The 25352-nt window shown below is 37.6% G+C and overlaps 11 protein-coding genes and 2 non-coding genes across 13 annotated transcripts; 7 read left to right on the top strand and 6 right to left on the bottom strand.

Moving 5' to 3' along the window:
* The first annotated feature begins 1957 nt into the window (after window positions 1-1957).
* On the top strand, window positions 1958-2031 carry DI49_4248. Its single transcript has one exon. It is a non-coding gene; the product is annotated as a tRNA-Val (tRNA).
* Window positions 2032-2281: 250 nt separating this feature from the next.
* Window positions 2282-4411, top strand: INP2 (Inp2p; the record flags this gene model as incomplete). Its single annotated transcript, XM_018367278.1, has 1 exon — window positions 2282-4411. The coding sequence occupies one exon, from the start codon at window positions 2282-2284 to the stop codon at window positions 4409-4411; it is 2130 nt and encodes a 709-aa protein (XP_018220212.1).
* A 348-nt stretch (window positions 4412-4759) lies between these two features.
* DNF3 (aminophospholipid-translocating P4-type ATPase DNF3) lies at window positions 4760-9736 on the top strand (the record flags this gene model as incomplete). The annotated part of the gene is made up of 1 exon (XM_018367277.1): window positions 4760-9736. One exon carries the CDS (start codon window positions 4760-4762, stop codon window positions 9734-9736), a length of 4977 nt encoding a protein of 1658 aa, XP_018220211.1.
* A 586-nt stretch (window positions 9737-10322) lies between these two features.
* Window positions 10323-11000, bottom strand: HLJ1 (type I HSP40 co-chaperone HLJ1; the record flags this gene model as incomplete). The annotated part of the gene is made up of 1 exon (XM_018367276.1): window positions 10323-11000. The coding sequence occupies one exon, from the start codon at window positions 10998-11000 to the stop codon at window positions 10323-10325; it is 678 nt and encodes a 225-aa protein (XP_018220210.1).
* A 241-nt stretch (window positions 11001-11241) lies between these two features.
* Window positions 11242-14328, bottom strand: CVM1 (Cvm1p; the record flags this gene model as incomplete). Its single annotated transcript, XM_018367275.1, has 1 exon — window positions 11242-14328. The coding sequence occupies one exon, from the start codon at window positions 14326-14328 to the stop codon at window positions 11242-11244; it is 3087 nt and encodes a 1028-aa protein (XP_018220209.1).
* A 1031-nt stretch (window positions 14329-15359) lies between these two features.
* DI49_4243 lies at window positions 15360-15432 on the top strand. Its single transcript has one exon. It is a non-coding gene; the product is annotated as a tRNA-Met (tRNA).
* Window positions 15433-15578: 146 nt separating this feature from the next.
* On the bottom strand, window positions 15579-16046 carry MRPS8 (mitochondrial 37S ribosomal protein uS8m; the record flags this gene model as incomplete). The annotated part of the gene is made up of 1 exon (XM_018367274.1): window positions 15579-16046. One exon carries the CDS (start codon window positions 16044-16046, stop codon window positions 15579-15581), a length of 468 nt encoding a protein of 155 aa, XP_018220208.1.
* Window positions 16047-16276: 230 nt separating this feature from the next.
* AIM36 (Aim36p) lies at window positions 16277-17041 on the top strand (the record flags this gene model as incomplete). The annotated part of the gene is made up of 1 exon (XM_018367273.1): window positions 16277-17041. The coding sequence occupies one exon, from the start codon at window positions 16277-16279 to the stop codon at window positions 17039-17041; it is 765 nt and encodes a 254-aa protein (XP_018220207.1).
* A 236-nt stretch (window positions 17042-17277) lies between these two features.
* Window positions 17278-18000, top strand: TPP1 (polynucleotide 3'-phosphatase; the record flags this gene model as incomplete). Its single annotated transcript, XM_018367272.1, has 1 exon — window positions 17278-18000. One exon carries the CDS (start codon window positions 17278-17280, stop codon window positions 17998-18000), a length of 723 nt encoding a protein of 240 aa, XP_018220206.1.
* Window positions 18001-18080: 80 nt separating this feature from the next.
* Window positions 18081-19751, bottom strand: DI49_4239 (uncharacterized protein; the record flags this gene model as incomplete). Its single annotated transcript, XM_018367271.1, has 1 exon — window positions 18081-19751. The coding sequence occupies one exon, from the start codon at window positions 19749-19751 to the stop codon at window positions 18081-18083; it is 1671 nt and encodes a 556-aa protein (XP_018220205.1).
* A 344-nt stretch (window positions 19752-20095) lies between these two features.
* On the top strand, window positions 20096-22258 carry RIM13 (Rim13p; the record flags this gene model as incomplete). Its single annotated transcript, XM_018367270.1, has 1 exon — window positions 20096-22258. The coding sequence occupies one exon, from the start codon at window positions 20096-20098 to the stop codon at window positions 22256-22258; it is 2163 nt and encodes a 720-aa protein (XP_018220204.1).
* A 151-nt stretch (window positions 22259-22409) lies between these two features.
* NUP53 (FG-nucleoporin NUP53) lies at window positions 22410-23951 on the bottom strand (the record flags this gene model as incomplete). The annotated part of the gene is made up of 1 exon (XM_018367269.1): window positions 22410-23951. The coding sequence occupies one exon, from the start codon at window positions 23949-23951 to the stop codon at window positions 22410-22412; it is 1542 nt and encodes a 513-aa protein (XP_018220203.1).
* Window positions 23952-24224: 273 nt separating this feature from the next.
* On the bottom strand, window positions 24225-25322 carry YIM1 (Yim1p; the record flags this gene model as incomplete). Its single annotated transcript, XM_018367268.1, has 1 exon — window positions 24225-25322. One exon carries the CDS (start codon window positions 25320-25322, stop codon window positions 24225-24227), a length of 1098 nt encoding a protein of 365 aa, XP_018220202.1.
* Window positions 25323-25352: the final 30 nt, after the last annotated feature.

Raw genomic sequence — 25352 nt, 5'->3', positions numbered from 1 at the left:
CAACAACAGCAACAACAGCAGCAACAACAGCAACAACAGCAGCAACAACAGCAACAACAGCAACAACAGCAACAACAGCAACAACAGCAACAACAGCAACAGCAACAACAGCAACAGCAACAACAGCAGCAACGGCAACAGACCCCATATGCCATTATAAATCCTCAAATGGTCCCTCATATTCCAGTATCAAACCCTGTAGAAAATTCTCATCCAACTGGAATAATGTCTTCAATACCTCCTACAAATCAGCAGTTCGCTTCACAAAATCAGCCATCAATGTTCCCTGATCAACAGCGATTTTTTCAGTATCAAGTACAACATCAAAACCAAGGACAAGCTCCATCTTTCCAACAAAATAGATCTGCTAGGTTTGATGACACAAACGCAATGAAATTATTTCTTCAACAACAAGCGTTGCAGCAGAATTCACTACAACAAAATTCTGGAAACCCAAATTACCAGCCAAATGCGCGAAGTAATACCGGTGAAGAGAACACCCTCATGAATGATACCGTTACGAATTATAATAGTATGTTGCAAGAACGTATACGGGCACGATTCAATAAAATGAAGGCAATTCCTCAGCAAATAAATGACCAGAATACTGCTGCAAGCCCAGTTATTAACGACCTAACTTCTCAACAGCAATATATGCACATGATGATGCAAAGATTGGCTACTAATCAACAATTACAGAATGGCGGTTTTCCTTCCGAGGTTGGTCGTATACCGCCCAATAACAACAACGTCTCATTGCAAGGAGGAACTATGGGTCCCCCTGGTATGGACAATACGGCCATACGACAGACTAGCCAGCTTGGTCCAAACCCCATGGTTAATATGCAGCCTTTATATCAAAATGCTACTTCCGGAATGCATGCGTACGCACCGCAACAACAGTTTCATGTGCCACAGCAGTACAAAGCTAATGCTTCTATACCACATAATGATCCTACTGTCGGTTTCCCTCCATCGCATAGTAACAGTAACACAACCACGATTTCACAATCGTCTTCGAAACATACCTCAAGTTCTAGCGCGACTCCCAATACAACTGTTGCTACACAACCAAAACGGAAGCAGCGAGTAAGTAAGCCGAAAGTTAAGGAATCAAGGAAAAGTACTGCCGCGCAAAAAACCTCTAAATCTAAGAAAATCGAGCAAACTGGTGAACTGGCAAATGCTAACTTCATTAACGTTGTTTCTAAGGCTGAAAATAGTGGAAAAGATATCACAAAAACGCACAATGCCGACTCACACCAGCAGTCCCACGGTTCCTTTACTATAGATGCAGAAAATTTTGACTTCTTCAACATGGGTGATTTTTCTCCCGATTTAATGGACGGTTAGACATTAGTAGGAATAAGTTCTTTTCTATTACTTTTTCAGTCTTACATATCAAATATTACCTGATAGGACGCGTTTTTTCGTATTCATGCTATGTATGTGATGCGTATTATCAATACTTCTTGTTTGATTTACATAAGACCCTGTTGTAAGTGTTGCAATAGAGACTTTGATTCGAAATCATCATCAGAAAAGATATACTATGTGCATATTATCAACTTGACTGTTCCCTCTGGAATACCAATATGACAGCGATGGGAATTGCTAAACGCTTATGCTCTTGTTACGATTCGCACAAACTAATACCGAATAGAAGTCAATATTAGAGTATGTTAGAGTATCGTTTTAGTTTTTTTAATTTAGTGAAGTGTAATGGAGAGGTAACTGACTATATATTCAATAAAAAACACTGCATCTAACATTCAGTAACCCTCTTGCAAAACAATCGTCAATCCTGCTGAAAATACCTTGTCAAGCGGAGAAAAATTAACCTGATTGGCTAGTAGACACCTTATCCTCAGGTGTCAGACATTCACAATATCCACTAAAAAATTTTTGCTTAAAAAAACTAGGGTCCGTTCTGATATTACCGATATCATAAAAGCTTGGTTTCGTGGTCTAGTCGGTTATGGCATCTGCTTAACACGCAGAACGTCCCCAGTTCGATCCTGGGCGAAATCAAATTATATTTTTTTTATTTGGCCGAAAGAATACTGAAATGTAAACAAACATTGACTGATCTGAAGACAAATAACTGAAGCCATTTCCGCTGGAAGTGTTGTAGATTAGTTTGTATTTTTAAGGCGTATAGACATCAATACGCTTTCAAAAAATCGAAAACTCACAGATTTTACAACTGACTAAAGCAAATAATTTTCATATCTGCGAAGTTTTTATTTATTTGCGGAGGTTTTGTTGATTTGATCTAAGCATGGCAAGAAGCTCTCGTCCACCTCTTTTACAGGTTCCTGGTTTACAGATTTTTTCGAAGCTGAAATCAGATGAAGAGGATGGATTTATGAGCTCCAGTTCAACTCTTGATAGAGATACCATTGTGGGGATCAGCGAAAGCAACCATCAGGAATTTTATTCTACATGGCGAAAGCCATCTCAACTAAGCAACCGGAGCGTACTACATGAATACTCACCAACAGTTATCGGATCAAATGGTCGCATCTTCACACCTTTAAGTTTTAAAATTCCAGCTAGGCACTTCAATTGGGATGATATTATTTCAAAGATTTTCCTGCAACCACCATTTGGTTTGATACATCAATTCTTCGAAGAATACCAATATTCAATCATTACTTCCCATTTCCTAAACGATCTGAACCGTTATAGGCTATCATTACATATTAATCAGTCAATTATGAATTTCCGTGAGGGCTCAGTTATACTAAAGAAGGTCCCGCTCAATTCTGGAGCCTTTATGGCCACAAAATATGGTAAGTTGGCGGTAGTGGAGGAAAAAAAGATGTACTTTAAACGAACTTTTGATTATATTTCCGTGATGCTCACCTCTTATAAACTCCTCAGACAGCTAAAAAAATGTTGTAAAGATAAAAGTGACCCAAGTTTGAAAAGGGTTGTAACTCCAATACTCGCCGCGATATATTTATCATTGCAACAAGAGTACTTTCGAAACCATTTGATTTGCTATAAAACTTTAGTAGAGGTACAAAAAATGCTAAGATCTCTACAGCAAGTTGATGTAATGATTCACAAATATCATTTACGATACAAAGAAATAAAAAATTCTAGGGTCACATCTAAAGTAGCTCTTATTCCAGACACCGAAGGGTACTCATCTATGATAGAAGAACTTTTAATATTCTCAAGCGACGCGCTATTCTATAAACTCAAAACGGTTATCGGTGATATTGTCATCTCAAGTGATACCAGCGAGCTTTCGAAATACTGTGAAATATATGGTATTGACGTATCAAGTCTTTACCATAATACAACTCTCACAATTAAAGATCTTGATGGTAAACTTTGCCGACTAAAGATGTTGAAGAAGTTCATGCTTTGTTGTTTACTCTCTTTGGATACGACAGGGAGCAATAGTCTTTCAAATTCAAGTATCCAAAATGCATTAAACAAAATTTTTCCTGACTACCTGGTGAAACTACAGCAAAAAAAACAAACTAACTTAATAGACACATTTCAGAACATAACCAACCTTTTAAAAGATTTGCATCCGCTACTTTCGGCAGTTTTAATGTCATTAAACGACCATAAACATACATTGTATCCTCTTTCGGAAGAATTATTACCAAATGATGGTGGAGAAGAAAGCGATTTGTACTCCTGTCCAAAAAGTGATCAAACACTTCAAGCGTTAAACCACTTGAAAGCGATTGAGAACGATATACTGGCTATCAACGTTCAAAACGGAATAACAAAAAATGATAAGAAAACCATTCAAAACAAATTGGAAGAGCTAATAGCCTTCTGGAAAGCCTCGAACATATCTACAAATAATGATATCGAGAGTGGAAAAAAGGTACCAGTAACTAACATATTCAACCATGGTTTTCATCTGGATATCCTCAAAGGGAGAAAGGTTTCATGTTCTTCTTTATCGGTACGGAGGCTTAATTTAGAAAGGAAAGTCGAGTTTATAGATGTCAATGAATCGGAAAATGAATCGTTTGAAAATGACACAGAATTAGAAAACAGCGAAGATTACGCTTCCGACGAGAGATCTTATGAGGCTCGTGCAGATTTAAACCACCCAGTAGATTTTACTGGAACTTTGACTTGCAAGAGGACAGACTTCAAACAACTCTCTGACAATGAATTGAGACGTAAACTGGATGAAAGAATTCTAAAACTAGCCCGGGAAAACCGTGAAGGCAGGGAAAGACTACGAACTGCAAAATCTTTCGAGCTATTAAGAAATACCCGATCTTCCATTGAAACGGAATTAGGCTTTCAAGAATCGCTAAAAAAAAAAGTCGTCTTAGAGAGCGGGTCTCTCAGTAAGTACAAATTATCATCAGAAGAAACTATTCCCTTTTTATATGAACTGGAGCAACTAATAGGAAAAAATTCATAACATATAAATCGCAGTACGTACACTTGAAACAATTGATTACGCGTTTTTCATTATATAACTAATCTAAGAGGCTGTGCAGCCGGGTGATTTTCAACCCCAGCTTGTTAAGTTCTTTGAATAAATGAATAATAAACAAAACAACAATCTAGTGCCATAATATTTTAAAGGAAAACAGCAACTGCTAATCTGTTCGACCGCTTTTTGGAGGACTTTTCTTCCGCGCTTTTCCTATTTGCTGCTTCAGTTTATTTGGCTCTTTTTTGTTGTATACATACAACTCTCATTTCACAGAGGGGAAGATATTGATTGGAGTACACAAGCTCGCTTATTTTTTTGTTAAAGCTTACTATGGGAATTACTGATGGACAGAGAAGAAGGTCTTCATCGCTACGAACGCAAATGTTCAATAAACATTTGTATGACAAATATCGTGGAAAAACTGATGATGAGATAGAATTGGAAGATATTAGTGAAAACAAGGCAACTTCTAATAGCGACAATAATGACAAAGATGACAGGGACGAGGCTAACGGAAATTATGCTACTGAAGTGGAGTATGAAGAAGAGGGATACAACGACCAAGATGCGTCCTATAACATAATTACTAGAATACTTGACACTATCCTAGATCGAAGGAGAACGTTCCATTCAAAAGACGGTAGACATATTCCAATTATATTAGATCATAACGCAATCGAATACAAGCGAGCCTCTACTAAAAAAGATGGTCATCTAATAGATGAAAGATTCAATAAGCCCTACTGTGACAATCAAATAACATCGTCAAGATACACGTTTTATTCTTTCTTTCCAAGACAGTTATACGCGCAATTTTCAAAGTTAGCCAATACTTATTTTTTCATTGTGGCAGTGCTACAAATGGTACCTGGATGGTCCACAACTGGTACTTATACTACCATTATTCCATTATGTGTGTTTATGGGTATATCTATGACAAGAGAGGCATGGGACGATTTTAGAAGGCATCGTTTAGATAAAGAAGAGAATAATAAACCAGTGGATGTCTTAGCCAAAGATGAGATTCATGGTGCGCAAGATGTATACGCATTACCAAATAGTGTTATGTCTTCGACTGCATACCTCACCAAACCAAACGCTGCGGAAGGTGGCCCACCTGCTTTAAACGACGATCAAAATTCGACACAAGGGCTCTCCTTAGGCACTCACTTCAATAATTTTGAACTTCTTGGAAACAAGTACAATGTTCACGTCCAACAAAAAAAATGGGAAAAACTTCGTGTGGGTGACTTTGTACTTCTTACCCAGGACGATTGGATACCTGCAGATTTGCTTTTATTGACGTGCGATGGCGAAAATAACGAGTGTTTTGTTGAAACGATGGCGCTAGATGGTGAAACAAACTTGAAAAGTAAGCAACCTCATCCAGAATTAAACAAATTGACCAAAGCCGCGTCAGGTTTAGCGAATATAAATGCCCAAGTAACCGTGGAAGATCCTAATATTGACTTGTACAATTTCGAAGGTAATTTAGAACTAAAGAACTCGCATAATGATACCATAATGAAGTATCCACTAGGCCCTGACAACGTGATTTATCGTGGGAGCATTTTGAGGAATACTCAAAATGTCGTTGGTATGGTCATTTTTAGTGGTGAAGAAACAAAAATTAGAATGAATGCTTTAAAAAACCCGAGAACAAAGGCGCCTAAGTTACAAAGGAAAATCAATGTAATAATTGTGTTTATGGTGTTTGTTGTTGCAACAATATCTTTGTTTTCGTATTTTGGGCACGTCTTACGTAAGAGAAAGTATATCGACCAAAATCAGGCATGGTATCTATTTCAGACAGATGCTGGTGTAGCGCCTACGATAATGTCTTTTATCATTATGTATAATACGATTATTCCGTTGTCCTTATACGTGACAATGGAAATTATTAAGGCAGTCCAGAGCAAAATGATGGAATGGGATATCGACATGTATCATGCAGAAACAAACACACCATGTGAATCTAGAACTGCGACAATCTTGGAAGAATTAGGGCAAGTCTCATATATCTTTAGTGATAAAACGGGAACATTAACAGACAATAAAATGATATTTCGCAAATTTTCTCTGTGTGGATCTTCTTGGATGCATAATGTAGATTCCAGTGACTCTGAAGATGTTGCGGACGAAGGCGTTAAAGATAATCCAAGCTATATGAGGTCGCCACCCAAAGCTCATAACGGTTCTAGCGTAGATGTCGTTTCGATTGAAGATCAAAATGTTCTTGGCCGACTAGGGCTTTCGAGAGCATCGATTGAGACGGGTCCTCGGCCGTCTTTAGACGATTTTCCTAAACCTAGGAATTCTGTTGAGTATAAAGGAAATTCATCGGCTACTTATACAGGTCGTCCCAGCATGAGAGCACTTTTTGGCAAAGAAACTCCAGCTGAAGAAATGAATAATCAGGCTTCAAATATTTCACTGCCTGAGGTTTTTACGGATAATATTAAAAGCTCGTTTGATTTAATTCAGTTTATTCAGAGACATCCGACCGCCCTGTTTTCTCAGAAGGCCAAATTTTTTATTTTATCACTAGCCCTTTGTCATAGTTGTCTTCCCAAAAAGACTCATAATGCGTCCATGGAAGAAGACTCTATTGAGTACCAATCTTCGTCCCCAGATGAACTAGCGCTTGTAACTGCTGCTAGAGACTTAGGTTATATTGTATTAAATAGAAATGCCCAAATTTTGACTATTAAAACCTTTCCCGATGGGTTTGAGAGGGATGCAATATTGGAAGACTATGAAATCTTAGAGTACATTGATTTCAATTCTCAAAGAAAAAGAATGTCAGTTCTTGTACGTATGCCAAATCAACCAAATCAAGTACTTTTGATTTGCAAAGGGGCTGACAATGTTATTATGGAACTCTTACATGATCATGAACTAGCTGCGAAGAAAATGGCGGATATAAGCATCAACACTAAACAACGTAAAGACGCCGAAGCAGAACTGGTTCTTCAACAAAGAAAGTCTCTGGAAAGAATGGTAGATGAAGAATCTTTGGCCAGGAACTCTTTGAGAAATTCTTTATCCAGTGCACCAAAGGCAAGTTTATCATTGCAGGCAGTGAGAAGGAGTCTTTCTATTAAAAATAGTAGACGTCGTGATCCGGAGAAACAAATTGACTCCATCGATCAGTTTTTGGAAACTGTGAAAAAATCTGATCAGGAAATTGGCAGTGTAGTGAATAAAAGTAGAAAGTCTCTTCATAAGCAACAAATTGAGAAATATGGTCCCCGAATTTCTATAGATGAGACACTTTCTCCGAAGAATAACCTAGTAATGGATTCAAGGAATGAAGGATCGCAATATGACTATGATACAGAACTATTGGAGTACATAGGCAATGACGAGTTGATCCTAAATGAAGAATATGTAATTGAAAGAACGTTGCAGGCAATTGACGAGTTTTCAACTGAAGGTTTAAGAACTTTGGTGTATGGTTACAAATGGATTGATATTGGGAACTATGAGAATTGGAATAAACGCTACCATCAAGCCAAAACTTCTTTGACTGATAGAAAACTGAAAATCGACGAAATTGGCGCAGAAATCGAGAACGGTTTAAGTCTTTTGGGTGTAACCGCAATTGAAGATAAGTTACAAGACGGTGTATCGGAGGCCATCGAAAAGATTAGAAGGGCAGGTATAAAAATGTGGATGTTGACAGGTGACAAAAGAGAAACGGCCATAAATATTGGGTATTCTTGTATGTTGATTAAGGATTACTCTACTGTAGTAATTCTAACTACTACGGATGATAACATTATCTCAAAAATGAATGCAGTTTCTCAAGAAGTTGATTCCGGAAATATCGCACACTGTGTGGTTGTCATTGATGGTGCAACATTGGCTATGTTTGAGGGAAATCCAACTTACATGTCAGTTTTCATTGAACTATGTACCAAAACAGACTCGGTGATTTGTTGTCGTGCCTCACCTTCTCAGAAGGCTCTTATGGTTTCCAATATAAGGAACACTGACCCGAACTTAGTGACGCTAGCCATAGGTGATGGTGCAAATGATATTGCCATGATACAGTCAGCTGATATAGGGGTCGGAATAGCGGGTAAAGAGGGCCTGCAAGCATCTAGAGTATCTGATTACTCTATTGGACAGTTCAGGTTCATTTTAAAATTACTACTAGTTCATGGCCGTTACAACTATATTCGCACCTCCAAATTTATGCTGTGCACGTTTTACAAAGAGATTACCTTTTACTTTACGCAACTAATATACCAGAGATATACGATGTTTTCAGGTTCGTCGTTATATGAACCATGGTCATTGTCCATGTTTAATACTCTTTTCACATCATTGCCGGTTTTATGTATTGGTATGTTCGAAAAGGACCTGAAGCCGATGACTTTACTGACCGTTCCAGAATTATATTCTTATGGACGTCTTTCGCAAGGTTTTAATTTATTGATGTTCATGGAATGGGTTGTTTTGGCGACTGCAAATTCTTTAATTATTACATTTTTGAATGTAGTAATGTGGGGTATGAGTTCCCTCTCTGACAATACTATGTATCCGCTAGGGCTTATCAACTTTACGGCTATTGTTGTATTGATCAACGTTAAATCACAATTTGTTGAAATGCATAATAGAAATTGGTTAGCTTTCACTTCTGTCATCCTGTCCTGTGGAGGCTGGTTAGTGTGGTGCTGTGCACTCCCAATTCTGAACAAAACTGACCAAATTTATGACGTAGCATACGGATTTTATAACCAGTTTGGTAAAGATATTACATTCTGGTGTACTAGCTTGGTGTTGGCGCTATTGCCTATCACTATGGATATAGTGTACAAAACGTTCAAAGTCATGATGTGGCCATCTGATTCAGATATATTTGCAGAATTGGAACAAAAAAATGATATTAGAAAGAGATTGGAATTAGGCGCTTACAGTGAAATGAGACAGGGATGGACATGGGATAAAGATCCTAGCACTTTGACGCGCTACACGGATAAGGTTCTTTCAAGATCGAGAACTAATTCGCGTACAAGTACGCTTACTAAAGGCATTAACCCGATGGAGAATGTCAGTATAGACTATTCATTGAAAAATAATGTATGCCGAAATTCCACTAAAAACAACTCCAAGCGATATGAAGTATTGCCCAGTGGTAAGCTGATCAAGCGGCCATCCCTAAAACCACAGACTAGTAAAGATAAAATCGGTGACAATATAACTACTAAAATCACAAAGAAACTAAAGCTTCCATCGAGAAATGCGAAAAAAGAGGATGTAAGACAGATTATTCAAGCAAGATTAAAGGATTTGGAGTGATAGCGTACCATCGAAAAATTTATTCTTTTTATTTCCTGAAGTTAAAATATACACATATCTATCACTTCAGATGATCATGTATCTTTGTTGGGCCGGCTACTTAGGAAAATAATTTATGAAAAAAAAGCCAAATAAATAGGATTAATTCTAGTCCAGGATGATTTTGAAAAGAAAGTATAGACTTCAAAGTGGACGAATTCGTTGAATTTGAAACACTATCTATAATTGAAATATAATTATATATGAGTTGTCTATTTATTCTTACTAAAAAAAAAAATTCAAAAAAAAAGTCGAGAATGATATGCTTCATTACCCAAAGATAAGTGATGTTTATAAGTAGACTGTGATTTATTTTCTCAAAACTTCCCTTTCTCAAACTAAAATCTAGTACAATTTTCTCTTTAATTTGCTTTTAAGAGAGAATTTAGTTCAAGTCAGTAAGCTTAAAGGGATGACTGGTAATAGTGGGTGTTCATCTAATGTACAATAGTATTTTATTCTTGCTCTTTCCCGTTAGTTTTAGTTTATAGTACACCAATGAGTTAAAGTAGGAAAAGTAAAAAAATGACTGTAAAAGAAATTGGATTCAACCAAACAAATAATCTTTAATCATAGGGAGAACGATGAAGATAATAAAAAGAACAAGCAGATTCTTCAGCTGTGAATTAGCCGCATTTTCTTCTGTTTGCTGTTGACGTTGTCTTGAGCGAGGTTGTTGGCGCATGAACGGCGAGCCTCCACGATTATTAGTATAAACTCTGAAACCACCTGGACCACCAAATGAAAAAGTAGAAGCAGAAGGCCCAAATGGAGAACCACCGAAGGGACTGCCACCTCCGTTGAACAAAAAGTCAAATATGTCTTCCGGTGGGCCAGCTCTTTGGCCACCGAAACGTGAATTGAAAAACATGTCTTCAAATCCGCCACCCATTGGAGAACCACCAGCGTTTCCCTGAAATCCTGAAGCGGCGCCTCTAGAAGATGGCATTTGTCTATCGTCAGGGTCTCTTCCTATCCTGTCGTAAAGACTACGTTTCTCCTCATTACTTAGCACTTCAAACGCTCTATTAATTATTTTGAATGCTTCACTCGCCTTAGGATGAGGATTCTTGTCAGGATGTAGTTTTATGGCTAATTTTCTGTATGCCTTTTTAATTTCGCCATCTGTAGCCTTCTTATCCACTCTCAAAATTTGATAAAACTCATGCTTGTCCTTTGACAATATTTCTAGTGCAATTTTTTCTTGATCCTCAGTGAAAGACATGTTTTCTGTATTATCTCACCCTCCACAAGCTATGATGCAGTCAACAACCTTGGTACTAGTCAAGAGGGTAGACACTTAACACCTACGTCGCCATGAAAGTGTTCAAAAAGAACTTCCGTTAGCTTCCTTCATGTTCTTTACGAATTACTTTCCAGCCTCATCTGCGGGTTACCCATCACACCTTCATGAATCGCAATACAATAACTTAAGATATTACACGGTCCGCTATATACGAGGTTTATTATGTACGCCGGACATCATTGATTAGATTCTTGGGGTTATCATACATGGCCAAAACGCTCAGAATCTCCCTTAGATGCTTCAAACCCCTTGTAGGTGGAGACCAGTCTTGATAAGTTCGCCAAATCTCCGTTAGTCTTCTCAAGGCCTCCATGTTGTCTCTTTGAAAAACAGGTCCGGTTTTAGTTGCAATGCTGTCCAAAAAACAGTTTAATGAGATGGAAAGCCTTAATACCTGTGGCACCTCTTGTTGTGGTAAGTTTTTCAATTGAATCAATTTGGAAAAGGAATCATGAATCTTCCAAACCAAATCATATTGATTAACAGTATTCAATATGCTCGTAGGAGTATCGAGATCTATATTTAAACACAAATGCTTAGGACTCAGTGGGTTTTTCGTAAAAATCGTATTGTGCAAAAAGCATTTATAGACCAAATCGTCGTCGTAAATATCAGAGTATATTTTCACAAAATCTGGAGCCTTTTCATTCTGATACTGTACAAACTGCAAAAAGTCATTTACAGTAGAGATATCTTCTGGTAGTAAAGACGTTGATGAGGAACCGGTATTTTCATTTTTTCTTTGTTCGTGGTTGAATTGAGGACCATTTAGTTTCCATTTATTGTCCATTTCTTGAAGCCAAACTTTGGTATTGTTCTGGTATTGCTTCTTGACATTTGGCGGCAAGGTATATTCATTAAACGATCTAGAAATGAAAAACGGACCTAGTAAATTGATTATAGGTATGAATTGCTTATACCCTAAATTTTCCGTGAGCATTAGAATATTCCACAAAGTTAGCTCGAAAAGTCTATTGGCGGGAATCTTCAATTTCGATTCAAAATTAGGAGTTTTTATATGGATATCGTTATTGCTGTTATCAGTGTCATCGTCACCATTATCGAAGTTTAAATTGTTAGGATCTTTTAAGTCAACACCCATATACTTCCCGTTACACCATAAGTTCCTCAAGATTTTGGGATGATTATAATCGATAGCAAGTTTTTCAGAGATTGTCATAAAATTATCGTAGAGTTTACCGAAGAATGTCAGCCGAAACGAATCCCAATTAAATAAAAGCCAGTCCAATGCATCTTGAACTAGTTTGGATTCACTAGAATCTATTTTCCTATAATTCTTGACTTTGGAGAGCATTTCTTGTTGTCTTTTATCAATGCCTTGAAATAACTGTTTTTCTTTAATCTGCTGACTCTTTGTAGTAAAATCATTATTGAATTCGTTTTCGTTATTATCATTTTCATTGATATTTGTGTTAGAGCTTAAATTACCGTAACTATTGTTAACAAAATCGGAGCTATGATCCCAAAATCGATAACCTTGTAGACAGGACTGAAAACTCAATACACCCACAGTAGTGTTTTCATCGAACTCTAAAACTTCATGATTCTGAACAATATATTTGGCTAATAACAAAGTCAATGGAACACTATGGTAAGCGCCCACAAAAAAAACCGCGTCAACACTTTTGAAAAGATGGGCCCAATGATTCAGTAGCTCCACACATTCTTTGTAAGTAGGTATTAACTCTTGGCTGTGCAATGGACATTGGAATGATAGAGTTAAAATTCTTTCAGGTTGCTCATGTGTCAAATTTTGGGATAGCTTTTTGGAAAGGTAGTATGCGGATCTCTGTGATTCCAATGAGCGCTGCTCATACTTTTCTGGCAAATCTCCTACCACAGATATTATTATGACTTTTTTGTCCTTTAATAATGCTGTTTTATTCTGTCTCAAGTAAAGATGCTGTTCGTTTGGGAAGTTGTAATAGTTTTTGATGGTATTTAGTATCTTAGTTCTTAATGGTTGAACATGAAAAAAATCTGTAGGGCTCTCTGATGGCAGGATTAAAGAATCATTAATGAATACGTTGTACCCGGGATTATTTCCATCACCGGGATATTTGTTTAATGGTAATGGGCACTTAGCAGATCCCGTACCATACACACTTATTATTCCCGGGGTATCTGAGGAATCAATTATATTTGATGACGTTGTTTTATGCGGAATCGCTTCGAACCAACACCAAGATTTTGATTTTTTAGAAATCATATCCTTAGCTTCACTTTCTAAGAAATCAATTTGTTCTATGTTTAATTGTGAATACCGAGTATTATCGTCAACAATAATTGGCGCATTCCTGTATCTTGACGTTGCAAAGGATGCAATTTTGGACCATAGGCCGTTGTTGCCATTGTTTATGTTCACATCTTGAATTCTTGAAGAGGAAGAACTCCTTTCTGGCTCAGCTAGATACTCAGTGTTTATCGCTACATCCATGCGATCTTCAGCATTAGAATGCCACCAAGATTTCCATAGGCTCTGTTGTTGTTGTTGTTGTTGTTGCTGTTTCTGTTGCTGTTGTTGCTGTCCCTCTTTTGACTCTTGCGACTCTTGTAGTCCTTGCTGTTCCTGTTCTTCTCCTTGCTCTATTTGCTCTATTTGCTCTATTTGCTCTATTTGCCCTAATTGCAGTTGTTGTTGTTTTCTCTGTTGCTCGACATCCATTATAACAGCAATTATTTTTGATGTGCCAAATGATAACGGTGTTTGGTTATCTTTTTCTTTATGAATCTTATATGATTTTGAGCTTGAACAATGACCTGTTATTCCGTTAGAATGTATATGATTAGGGGCGCAGATTCGCAGCGTTAACAATAACAAAAGTGAAGCTCGCAAAGAAACAGAAGAAGGATACCACAAACAGGTTTTAATGGATGAACTATTTATTGCTAGACTTCTAGATCGAAACAATAGAGAGGCCCATTTGAGCGAATTATTCCAAGACAATAGTGGCGCAATTGGTGGTAACACTATCCACCATGACGATGCTTTACTGAAGACCCTGACAGTACTGCAACAAGAACTGAAAAGTAAGGAGCAAGAGATACGAAAGTTGAAAGAAGTTATAGGATTGAAGAACAAGAATGCCGAGAGGCTAAATGACGAACTCATCAGTGGCACTATCGAAAACAACGTTTTACAACAAAAACTCTTTGATCTTAAACAAGAGCATTCAAAATTGGTCACCAGGTGGTTGAAGAAAGCAGAGAGGGAGACGGAAGTCATGAACAGCGCGATGAATGAGAGGAAATGACATATTTCTCGCTAACTTACTACCAGGGAAAAGCACCACATGCCCCCAACACCGTTATTTCAAAGCGTATTTCTTCGACTTGGACTACAGAATATGTTGAGCACGTTGAATAACGTATGACTACTAGCCTAACAACCCAAGGCGTTCATTTTCCTTACCTCCATCACTGTTGGAAAGCACTACATAGGTGGAGGTAAGCTATCTGTGCAGAAGCAGGGAGATATGTGTACGGACAGGTCTATCGACAAAGTAGTAGTTATTACTTGACACTGGTGAAGGACTACTACAATTCAGCATCCTGAAATCCCGCTTGGCTTATTGAATTTTCGGATTTCGAGCAAACTAGCTTACCGAAGGTGTGAGCAGATTTTTGTTCTGAAACACATACTGTCTTGTAGTTATGTTTATATGCTGTCTGTTCTATCTCTGTATATTCCGTTCCGTGTATGTGACCAATATTTGTGGTATTGATTGATCTTGCAACGGGTTTGTCTCTATAGTTATTACAGCTGGAATGTAGTTGCCTCACTAAATAGGTTCTTAGGAGAAGGTGGTCTTCATAAACAAGCAATCCCAAGATATATCAACCAAGTATACAGAATAAAATGTATACCGACCAATTATCAACTAAATATTTCCGTTCAAATCCTCAATATGTATCTACTTGTTGAAATAGGTGTCTTCAGACACATATTAATTCATGTATGATAAAATATCTGAAAGAATAATAATATTAACACCATTACAATTGATAAACATTGTTTGATCATAATACAAATAATCAAATCTGGTAATTAGTGAAGATAAAATTAAAGATCTATTAATTGATCGGAAATTAAGATATAAGAGGACGAGTTATACATGATAACTTATTGTCCATATTCTTAATTATGTTTGAACCTTTGGGTTTCAAATAACCAATCAGCGTGTGTTTTATATACCTCTGCACATCCAAATATACATGAGTTTAGCTGTATCGGTAAACGATTAATTATAAATTCTTGCTTCAGTAGCTCAGTCGGCAGAGCGTCAGTCTCATAATCTGAAGGTCGAGAGTTCGAACCTCCCCTGGAGCAGTTTTCTTTTTTACTTCATTCCTTTATATAGTAAAACAAATAACCGTTATTATACCTTTTTTTTTATCGCTATTACTATATTATTTACATGCTTATAATTATTTCAGACTATGAATTTACATATGAGTGGTCTGCACTTGTGCGGTTCACTTAACTCTACACAATACTTCTCCGTCTAACCTCTTAGCAATGGCTTCATTAATCTCCATGATACTATTCTCAGCGCGAACAAGAATCAGTTCCCCTGGCTGCAAAGGTTTGATGTTTCTAATTGTTACACCTGAACACAACTTTTTCATGTCTTCCATCGGTAAATATATTCTAGAATTCGGTTTAGAAATCAAGCGACAGTTACTAAGCACGGGTTTGTTGTCTCTGTATTTCAATCCTACCCAAAGTCTTCTGGTAGATATGTTATCCGGTGTTACTTCAACATATTCTTTGTCTGGGCCCATCGTTGACCCCTTTTGCAAAGACGACAAAAACCCTTGTTGGTAAAGGTTATATGCAAATTGTAACTGTAATTTCGTGTATGGGATCGATGTTAAAGCCACTCTGACTTTCGAACAATTCTGTAGATGGGCACATGTATTTGCAAGCTTGACTAATGACATCTTAGACTGTTAACCTTCGCACGATCACACAGAAGTATGTACTCTCTTGTCTTCGGTTTTCTTCTGTGTTCCCGTTTCTTCTTTCTCTAATTTGTCGATTTAATTTCAAAAGGCGATTATTATAAGGCTGCCGACAAAGCTCAAACGGGTTTTAATATAGAGAGCATATAAAACCAGGTTATCTAAGAAGGCAAGACACAGTGCGTAAATCCACCAACAGTGTACGAAGCATGCTGAGACATCTGAGTAAAAATTTACTGGCAAGCAGCCGGCGTGGTCCGTATATTAACGCCAGCTCGATGAAGCGATTGCCCCTCTCATCCGCATCGCTTCTGAAAGCTCGATATTCATCCACCAAGAGCCCGACCACGAAGACCAATAAGCCAGCTAAAATAGATGCCCCTGGGTTCAAGAAAATCTTCCTTGTTGCTATCATCGGTACATTGATTTTTGTCAAGACAGTGCAGTCCCTAGAAAAGAATAAACCAAAAACATCGTTATCGGAAGAAGAATTCGACAACGTCGTTAATGGATTGAAAAGACGTATGGCTATTTTCCCACAAGGTGACGTTGATATAAAGTTTTCTTTATTCCCCACGGTTGAGGAAACTAAAAAAACGTTACGGAAAACACAAAGTAACGACACAAGTGAACCACAGTTTGTAGATCCAGCCAGTGTCGTCGACTACTTTAGAACTTTGAAAGATGACAGGTATGAAGCTTTATTGAATGAATATTATAATGAATATGGGCCGGATACGTATGTTGACAATCTACCGGCAGGTATGCTAGTCATGCTTTTAGGTAGGTATTTGAAAGAAAACTGCAAGGCCGGTGATAAACTGATTGTGGTTAATTTCCCACATTCAATTACCGATGCAACAAAATTTGAAAATGAGATATCTGTAATTACCACAATTCTTGTTCCAAAGGAACTTGAAGACTCAAATATCTGTAAATACTATGAAACTGTGGGGAAGGCAGACGTCATTTGAAGATGCTTGTCAAATTCCATCCCTCTTTCCTTCCTGTCGATAATCTATATATTTATATTTTTTTTTTGGGATATACGAGCTGTTCAATCAATTGATCGTCCTCTTTTCTTTTTGTAAATTTATGTGTCTTGTCCATTTTATTTCTTTCTTTTCTCCCCATTTTAAGCTTACATTAGCTTCTGCTGAATATATCAAAAATCAAAAATATAGGGTAAAATTCTCACCTAAGAAAGCATATGTCTCACAAATCAACAATTTTACCATGCTTGATTAAATTCATGCCTATTTCCCCACTGCCCCTATCCAAGGATGATCCTTGTTTTAATGTCTATGCCTTCGATTTGGATCATACGATCATAAAGCCAAAATCGCCAAATTCAAAGTTCAGCAGAAATGCAGATGATTGGCAGTTTATGAGTTTTAATTCCAAAAAATCAACCCTGGACTATCTTTTTGACATTATTGAAAAAGACCCGATAGCTATTATAGTCGTATTCTCAAACCAAGGTGGTGTCGTTACGGTCCCAAGAACCTCCAAAAGTTGTACTAAATATACCAATAAAATTTCACTCGTGTTAAAAGCTATTAAATGCGACAAAAGGGGAGATTCACTGTTAAGTAGACTGTGGTTATATGCGGCACCCAAAAGGTCAAAGGCTCTGGTAACAAATAAGAATAAGTTTACATTTCCAAGGACAAGTAAAAATGATATCGATGATCCCAAAATTTATGAAAAGGTTCGAAAACCAATGACAGGAATGGCAGATTTCTTTGAAAGAGATATACATAATGCTTACGGAGTTTCAGAATCACCGCCAATTACTACTAGGCTGAATTGGATATACTACTGTGGTGATGCCGCCGGTAGGAAAAAAGACTTCAGTGATTCAGATAAAAAGTTTGCTGAGAATTTAAACGTCGTATTTAAGTACCCTGAAGAAGTGTTTCAAGGATGTTGAATATTTATATTAGTGTTTCTTATATTGTTTGTAATTCGGTGATTGGACCGAAATTTAGAAGAGTGCTGTTAAAATGGCATTTAATTTAAGTTTCCGGTTGTTCTTCTTCGATAAAACGTATGTCCAATTAGCGCCAAAACGAACAGTAGGGTAAAAACAGCGCAGTATTCCGTAACCATGAATGTATGGCTGTAACAAAGCACTCCTCTTTTACAGTTTTCGTTACTGCCAATTGTATTTGCTTTGAAATTCCTACCTAACAACTCGGTAAAAATACTCACTGAGAATATCCCGCCGGTTGTCAAGACGCCCCACAAAGTGCTATACCCATTGGTGCCAAATCTATCAGCAACCACTGAGGGAAAAGTACCAAATAAAACGCCAAACGAATAACCGAAAATGGCTGAGCACACAGAAATATTCTTAAATACCTTAGAAGCCCTTAAGGAATAATCCTCGATATTGCTGAAGTCATTAGATATCTTATTCGATGCCAGAAATACCAATAAGGACGCTATCACAATGTTCCAAAGCCTTTGAGCTTTAAATCTCTTGACTAAAAAGTCGGATATTGGTCCAGATGATAGCCTACCGCAAAACGAAAGAAGGGATAAAAGAGTCACCTGAAAGGATTGGATCCTTTCTGCATTAATTGATACCTGATCTAAAGGTGGGGAAATCGCCTGAGCCTGTATCATAAATCCTACCGAATAGATGTACATTAAACCAACACCTTGAAGTATACCTAACACTACGTAATAACAAATAAAGGTCGAAGACTTTAAGCTTTGTAGCACATGTGATTTCATACTTTTTTGTACACCGTTACTCTCATCTGCTACACTGTTTATAATATCCTCATCTTCGATGTCATACTTAGTACGTGGGGAGAAAGGCGGTAACAATGGTCGATTCGATAGTTGCCTGTCTTCAAGGCCATAAAATTCTGAAGTTTCTTGAAAATTGTCTGTTAGTGCATAATTTTCATGAACGGCTGGTGAAGATGGGCGCACTGGCGAACCTATGTAATTCTTACTACTGTCATATAATGGCACTATATTACCGTTCGTTTCTGTGGTTTTTTGAAGCTCCCATTGCTTGATGCTTGTGTCTTCCTCTTCTCTATTCGTAAATATATCCAATGAAAAGTAACCAGCTAAGATCATGCTACCGCACGTCACCATTAAAAAGATAAACACATGTTCGATGTTTTCACCAAACAGTTTTGAACATAAAAATGAAAATACCATGCCTGATAGACCATAAAGTGACACAGGAAATGCCCCAGCAGTGCCCCTATGTTGAGGAAAGTTTGTATTTGCACATTTCACAGACGCATAAAAACCTGAAACGGAACCATATCCAATCAACACTAAGCTCAACGATATTAGATAAGTACTAGACCACTCGTGCTTATAGCACAAGTTCAAAATCAAGTACGCAATGAAAACACATATGGATCCAATCAGACAAGAAAGTTTGGGGCTCCGGTCGACGACAATACCTGCTAAAATTCCCATTAATGAACTCCCTATCGTCAAAGAGAATGATAGTTTACCTGAAGTAGAAATAGGAATGCGACATCTGCTTAATAGCTGAGGAGCATAAAATGAATAAAGATAAGGCGTTCCAGCGCCGAGAGCAACCACATTACCTCCAATAAAACTTTTAAGATAGTCACTTCGTTTCGGACTACCCATTTTGCTGATCGGTGTTTTTCTTCTCATGACGTTTACTAAAACATAAGCCATTGTTTATTAAATAACTCTGAATCGCGCAGCATTTATTTGCCTTATCTCCAGATCTTCGACACGGAGCAAATATAAATTTAGCTTCATAAGAACTGGCACAATGGTATAGACTACACGACCGGGGCAGTATCGTAGCTATATTGGTACTTAATAGTACAAGACGCTATATAAGACTTTTTCTTTTTTCATATTCTGAGGAGTTTTATCCTTATTGGTTTATAAAGTTATAAAACTAAATGCTCTTCGAGCGGGCATAAACGGGCCATCACGATCGATACCAAATAAAACATCTGAAGGTTACTTGGATAGGTCAAATTAAGAGTAATTGTTCGTTGATGTGAATAATGGACGATTGGCGTGAGTTCAATTCAGTGATAAAGTCGGTACATTGTAACGCAAAAGACACAAGCCATAAAATTAACAGCTTGGTGGATTTGGCGATAAAGAGTGAAAATTCTGCCTTCATCAAGGCCGTCTTAAATTTAAAAGAGAATTCATCAAAAATAGACGGACAGAAAAGATTCTTGTGGCTTACTTCAACTGTCAATTCAAAGTTTTATCCCCCTATATCTATCTCAGAGGCGTCACCACTATCTTGGAATGAAAACGAGTACTGCGTACCTGGCAGTGAAGAATTACAAAGTCGCTACTCTAGTAGAACCGCATTGCGTAATGAAGGAGAGTATATGGGCGAAATAGAACAGTGCCAAGATGTGTCAGACTGTTCGTTAGTAGCTTCTCTGATTAATCTCAGGTCTCGAAATTTAGAATTACCTCCAATTAAACAGATATCACCAAATGAATATCAGGTCAATCTATGTTTCAATGGAAGTAGTGAAAGATTAGTCACGGTCGACACTTCCCAAATTCCAACTTCAGTGAATGGTAAACAACTTTCACTAAGAAGCAAAAGTATTTCAGATAAGATTAGCGAACTTGCGCTATTACTGGTTGTGCAAGGTACATATTCGACCGACGGATCAAATATCAGTATAGATACTTACTACTTGAGCGGATTTTTACCAGAGATTATAGGGATAGATAGCTTCTCGTTTGAGAAATTATGGAAGTTCTTTAAGTCAGGTCTTTGTCTGATCGGTGTTGGTACCGGAAATCGTCCTAATGATTTGATAGAACCATTGTTGGCAAATCATGATTATTCTGTCGTCGACATCAGACACGAGTCTGGAGTAATCAAACTGCGGGACCCAAGTAATTCGGCATTAAATGTTGAAATTAGCTACGAACAATACTTAAATAACTTCAAACAATTATACCTTAATTGGAACCATAAAAAATTATTTGGATACTCACAAGCTCTTCATATTAGATACGACGTCACACGTTATAATAAATTCGCCATTATTTCGGATAAGCCTTTATTCCACATCGTAAATAATTCCAAGGAGACGGAAACAGTTTGGATCTTGCTCGAGAATCATTTGTCAAAAGAAGGCAGGAAGAAAGGTCGCTCAATTTCCTTTATAAACCAAGCTCGAGATTGTATAATTTACCCAATTGAGGTACCAGCTAATAAAGGCACTGTTCATGTCGGATTGCAACTGATGAAATTAAAATTAGCTCCCGGTGCTCAAACGCTATTGTATTGTCATTCAACTACTGACAACAACTTTAGCATTCATTTGTTCTCAGTCGTAAAGGAGATATTTTTTCAAAGACTAAAAGATATGAATAACCTTGTTGCCAAAGTCAGCTTTTCTCATCTTTATGGAATGGGCAAAAAAACCTCTTTTGACACCTGTAGTTTCTTTGAAAACCCAACTTTTCAACTGGAAGTTCAATCTGAAAGAGATCAACATATTCTTATGGATGTTACATGCGTTTCTAAAAGCTCGCAGGATTTTGTTAATATTCAGGTTTATTATTTGGACGATTATGAACTAATCAAACCAATCATGTTTGATAATCACTATCAGCCGGAACAAAATATCAAACAAGATGTGCCCATCTTAACCAATACTAAATACATAATTGTATGCTCGACATATGGCCCTCCGGTTTCTTCAGAGTTTCAATTGGTGGCCTCGACACGTTTGTCCTCTCCATGGAGATTCAAGTCTAGTATCAATTTACGCGAGATTAACATGGCTTACGGTTCTTATCCTTATCAGTGCTATGACAAGTTTTATTGTAAAGAAACCTCTAAAAAATTTAAAATTTTGATAAGTTTGCAAAATACAAAACACACAACCAACAAACTCTTTATACGTGTGGCACCTGTAGAATCATCGGCACAATTGAGGATACGGTGTAATGTTTTCGAACCAGCATCATCTCTCTGTGTTTATGAATGTGAACATTATAGAAATTGTCCACCTGGGGGTGTGGTTATACCTGATTTAGAAATCTCTTGTATCGACACGATTGTATTGATGATTGAAAGAGATATGCCTGTTTCCAATAAGTTAGCTACAGAAGGTTCAATGGCTGGATTGGAGCTATTTGTTGGATCTAATCAAAGAGCTAAAATTGAAAAGTTGAAGTAATACAAAACTGAATGCGTCCTTTCTTAAAAAGTCGTTCATCTATCCTTCTATAATTATATACATATAAAATTATATGGTCTGGAAGCAGGGCGAGTGTCATAGGTTTGTTCGTCACCCCAAGTATATTGTATTGGGGAAAAAAAATACTACATTAAAGATCATTCCATCCAAATAACCAATTATTCAACCTATTTAACCAGCCTTTCTTATGTCTACCTTCCTGTTCCCGTTTTTTCAAGTCGGATTCGATAGAGCTTAACACGCCACTATGAATCTTCCCTCTATTCCTCAAAAATAATGACCTACCATCCTTTATTTCTAGTTTACGTGAATTTTTAAAAGAACTAGAATTTTTGGAAACTTTGAATTCTGAATTACGAGCTCTAGAAGTAGCTGTTGTTGTCTTAGCATTTTCGAAGAATCCTTCTGTTTGTTTATAGTTGCTGAAGCCATTTGAACTTAAACTACTTTCTAGACCTGTAATATCACCTGTTATGTTTTCCGAATTGTTTAAAGACGCTAATTGCTTGAGAGCAGCTCGACTATATGAAACACAGCCGATCAATGTACCGTTCATTATGAGCCCATTCTCTTGCAGGGCGCGATTTTTAGAAACTTGAGAATCGTAAGTCAATTTTACCCAACCATCGCCAGTGTATATGGGACGTTTTTGTGCGGTGTGTGTTTGACTAGATAGCTTATTTTTCAAATTTGGTTTTCTGAAGTCTCTTATTATTTTGAAGTCTTCTAAGATCTCGCCAAAGTTAGCAAAATGGAGAATTATAGAGTTAGCAATCGATTCTGGATATCCGAAAATGATAACTGCATTATTGTCTACATCCGGTGAAGCTTCTGTATTATTATTAACCGTAATATCATCTAATCTGTTATTTAGTGGCTCATTATTTGGTGGCACTTTTGTAGTTTTGTCGAACAGGTTAAATAATCTAGCTTTTTTTTCTGTCTGCTTGAAGGGTGAAAAAGGAGTTGTTAGTTTCTGATCAAGTGTCATGTTGGCAGTTAAATTAGGATCTTCGATATTGTCACTATCAATCGCAAGTATGCCATCCTCTTTTTGCCAATCCGCCAGAGAAGCTTTGGGTGGAGCCTCATTGGAATCAAAAACTATAGCATTTAAATCGTGATTGTGACTGTTGTTGGTGGTGTTGTTACTGCCGTCATTTTGAAAGACATTGTTAGGAATACGTGGGTCCTTTTTAGAGCCAAATGTAACATTGTTGAACCCGTTGGGCTTGGACAACGTAACAGACGCATCTGCAGTATCGCGTACCGGGCTCAAAGACTGGCCGGTTGATCTTTTGAGTATCGAGCTTGGTATAGCCCTTTTCTTTGGATTATTGAACCATGCTGGATTGTCGCTCAAATCTGCGGAGGGCGTAGAAGGTGTGTTTGCTGTGAATATTGGTTGCTGTACACTTGAAAAGCCATTTAAAGTCTTAAGTGTTCCTGTTGACTGTTTTTGCGGTTCCTGCTGCTGCTCCTGCTTCTGCGGTTGCGGTTGCTGCGATTGGTCCTGCACCTGCTTTTGCAGCAGCTGCTGCTGCTGCTGCGGTTGTGGCTGTTGCTGTTGTTCTTGTTGTTGTTGTCCTTGTTGTTGCCCTTGTGATTCAGGTGCAATAACAGACACATTAGTAAATCGGCTACTGTTTTCTGGATTTTGGAGGACTGTCATCTCAAGAAGCTGTGTCTCCTGTAGTTACTGGGAGTGCAAAGAGAAGCGACTTGCTGGCACAGCGAATATGTAGCGTAATTAACCCACAAGAACCTATCGAATCCTGGCTTCGGAATATTGTGATGAGCTTTTTCTTTCAAGTTGCAACGCGACCGGGTAATAATTTATCTAATATGAAGAGAAACGTAATTGACAAACATAGCTAAAAACAATATAGATATAGCTGATAAAAACATATGGCTGATAAAAACATATAGCCGAAATAATGGCCGGTCATTTCATTTTAATGATGACTTTGCCCTTCGCTTTATTAGACTTTATTCTGTCAAGGGCATCTTGGAATTTTTCGAACTCGTAAACAGAATCAATAGGTGGTTTATAGGTACCGTTTTTAATCATCTCATTACCAACTTCAATGAAGTTGTTGGAGGGCGTTGGCGAAGCAAAACGCCAGTTGAAACTTTTGAACGGATTAAGGGCTGCTGATATGCTTCCCAAGGAGATAAAACTTTTCCAAGATATATTTTCATAATTGGCCTTTTCATTCCCTACAATGGTAACGTAAAAGGAATCATCCGCCTTAGGTTTCAAAAATTGGTTCATAACAGAAAAAAAATCATGATTGCCAACTGAATCGAAAATAAAATCAAATTTTTCGTTTTCCAATTTGCTTTTTCTTAATGCCTTGACGTTATCAACAATGGTTCCTTCATCGTATGGCACCAAGTAGTCATAACCTAACTTCTTGTTGCGTTCAATGGAATTTTTGCTACAAATACCAGCTACAGTACCGATATTAAAGTAGTTCTTTGCAATATGGACGAAAGCATATGACACGGATGTCGAGGCGCCGATGACCAAGACCTTTGAATCAGGGCTCCATTTTTTCTTGTAATTGTGCAAGACCGAATAAGCAGTCCCAAAAGTTAAGGGCCAGGCGGCTGCATATACAAAGTCGTCATAAGGGTCGTTTTCGCCCTTAGGAACCTCTACCATATGAGTGATGGTGACATTTTTAGCAGGGTCAAGTATTAAAAAATGGGACAAAGAACCGCGCTTACCGTAGATATGGCCATACACACCGTTCACCTTGTCGCCAACTTTCCAACACTTATCAACATTTTTGCCCACCTTAACTATTACGCCACTGTAATCCCTTGAGTAGGTCTTTGGATAGTTTCCAAATATATAAGAGTTGCAGAGCTGGTGAGTAATAAAGTCAATCGGGTTCAAAGCAGCAGCATGGACCTCGATCACAAGTTCATTATTTTTATAACAGGTTTTTAAATCCAGCTTCGAAGACGTAATTGTAGCAGGTGTTGTATTGTTAGCGTAAGTAACAGCTCGATTAGTCACCACTTCGTCCGACATTTTTTTTTTAGATTGCTTATTGTGTTGCTT

The sequence above is a fragment of the Saccharomyces eubayanus genome, chromosome XIII (assembly GCF_001298625.1).
Source record: "Saccharomyces eubayanus strain FM1318 chromosome XIII, whole genome shotgun sequence".
In the NCBI taxonomy this organism is placed as follows: Eukaryota; Fungi; Ascomycota; class Saccharomycetes; order Saccharomycetales; family Saccharomycetaceae; genus Saccharomyces; species Saccharomyces eubayanus.
The sequence above is the reverse complement of the archived record's forward strand: the minus strand, read 5'-3'. Positions and strand labels throughout refer to the sequence as shown.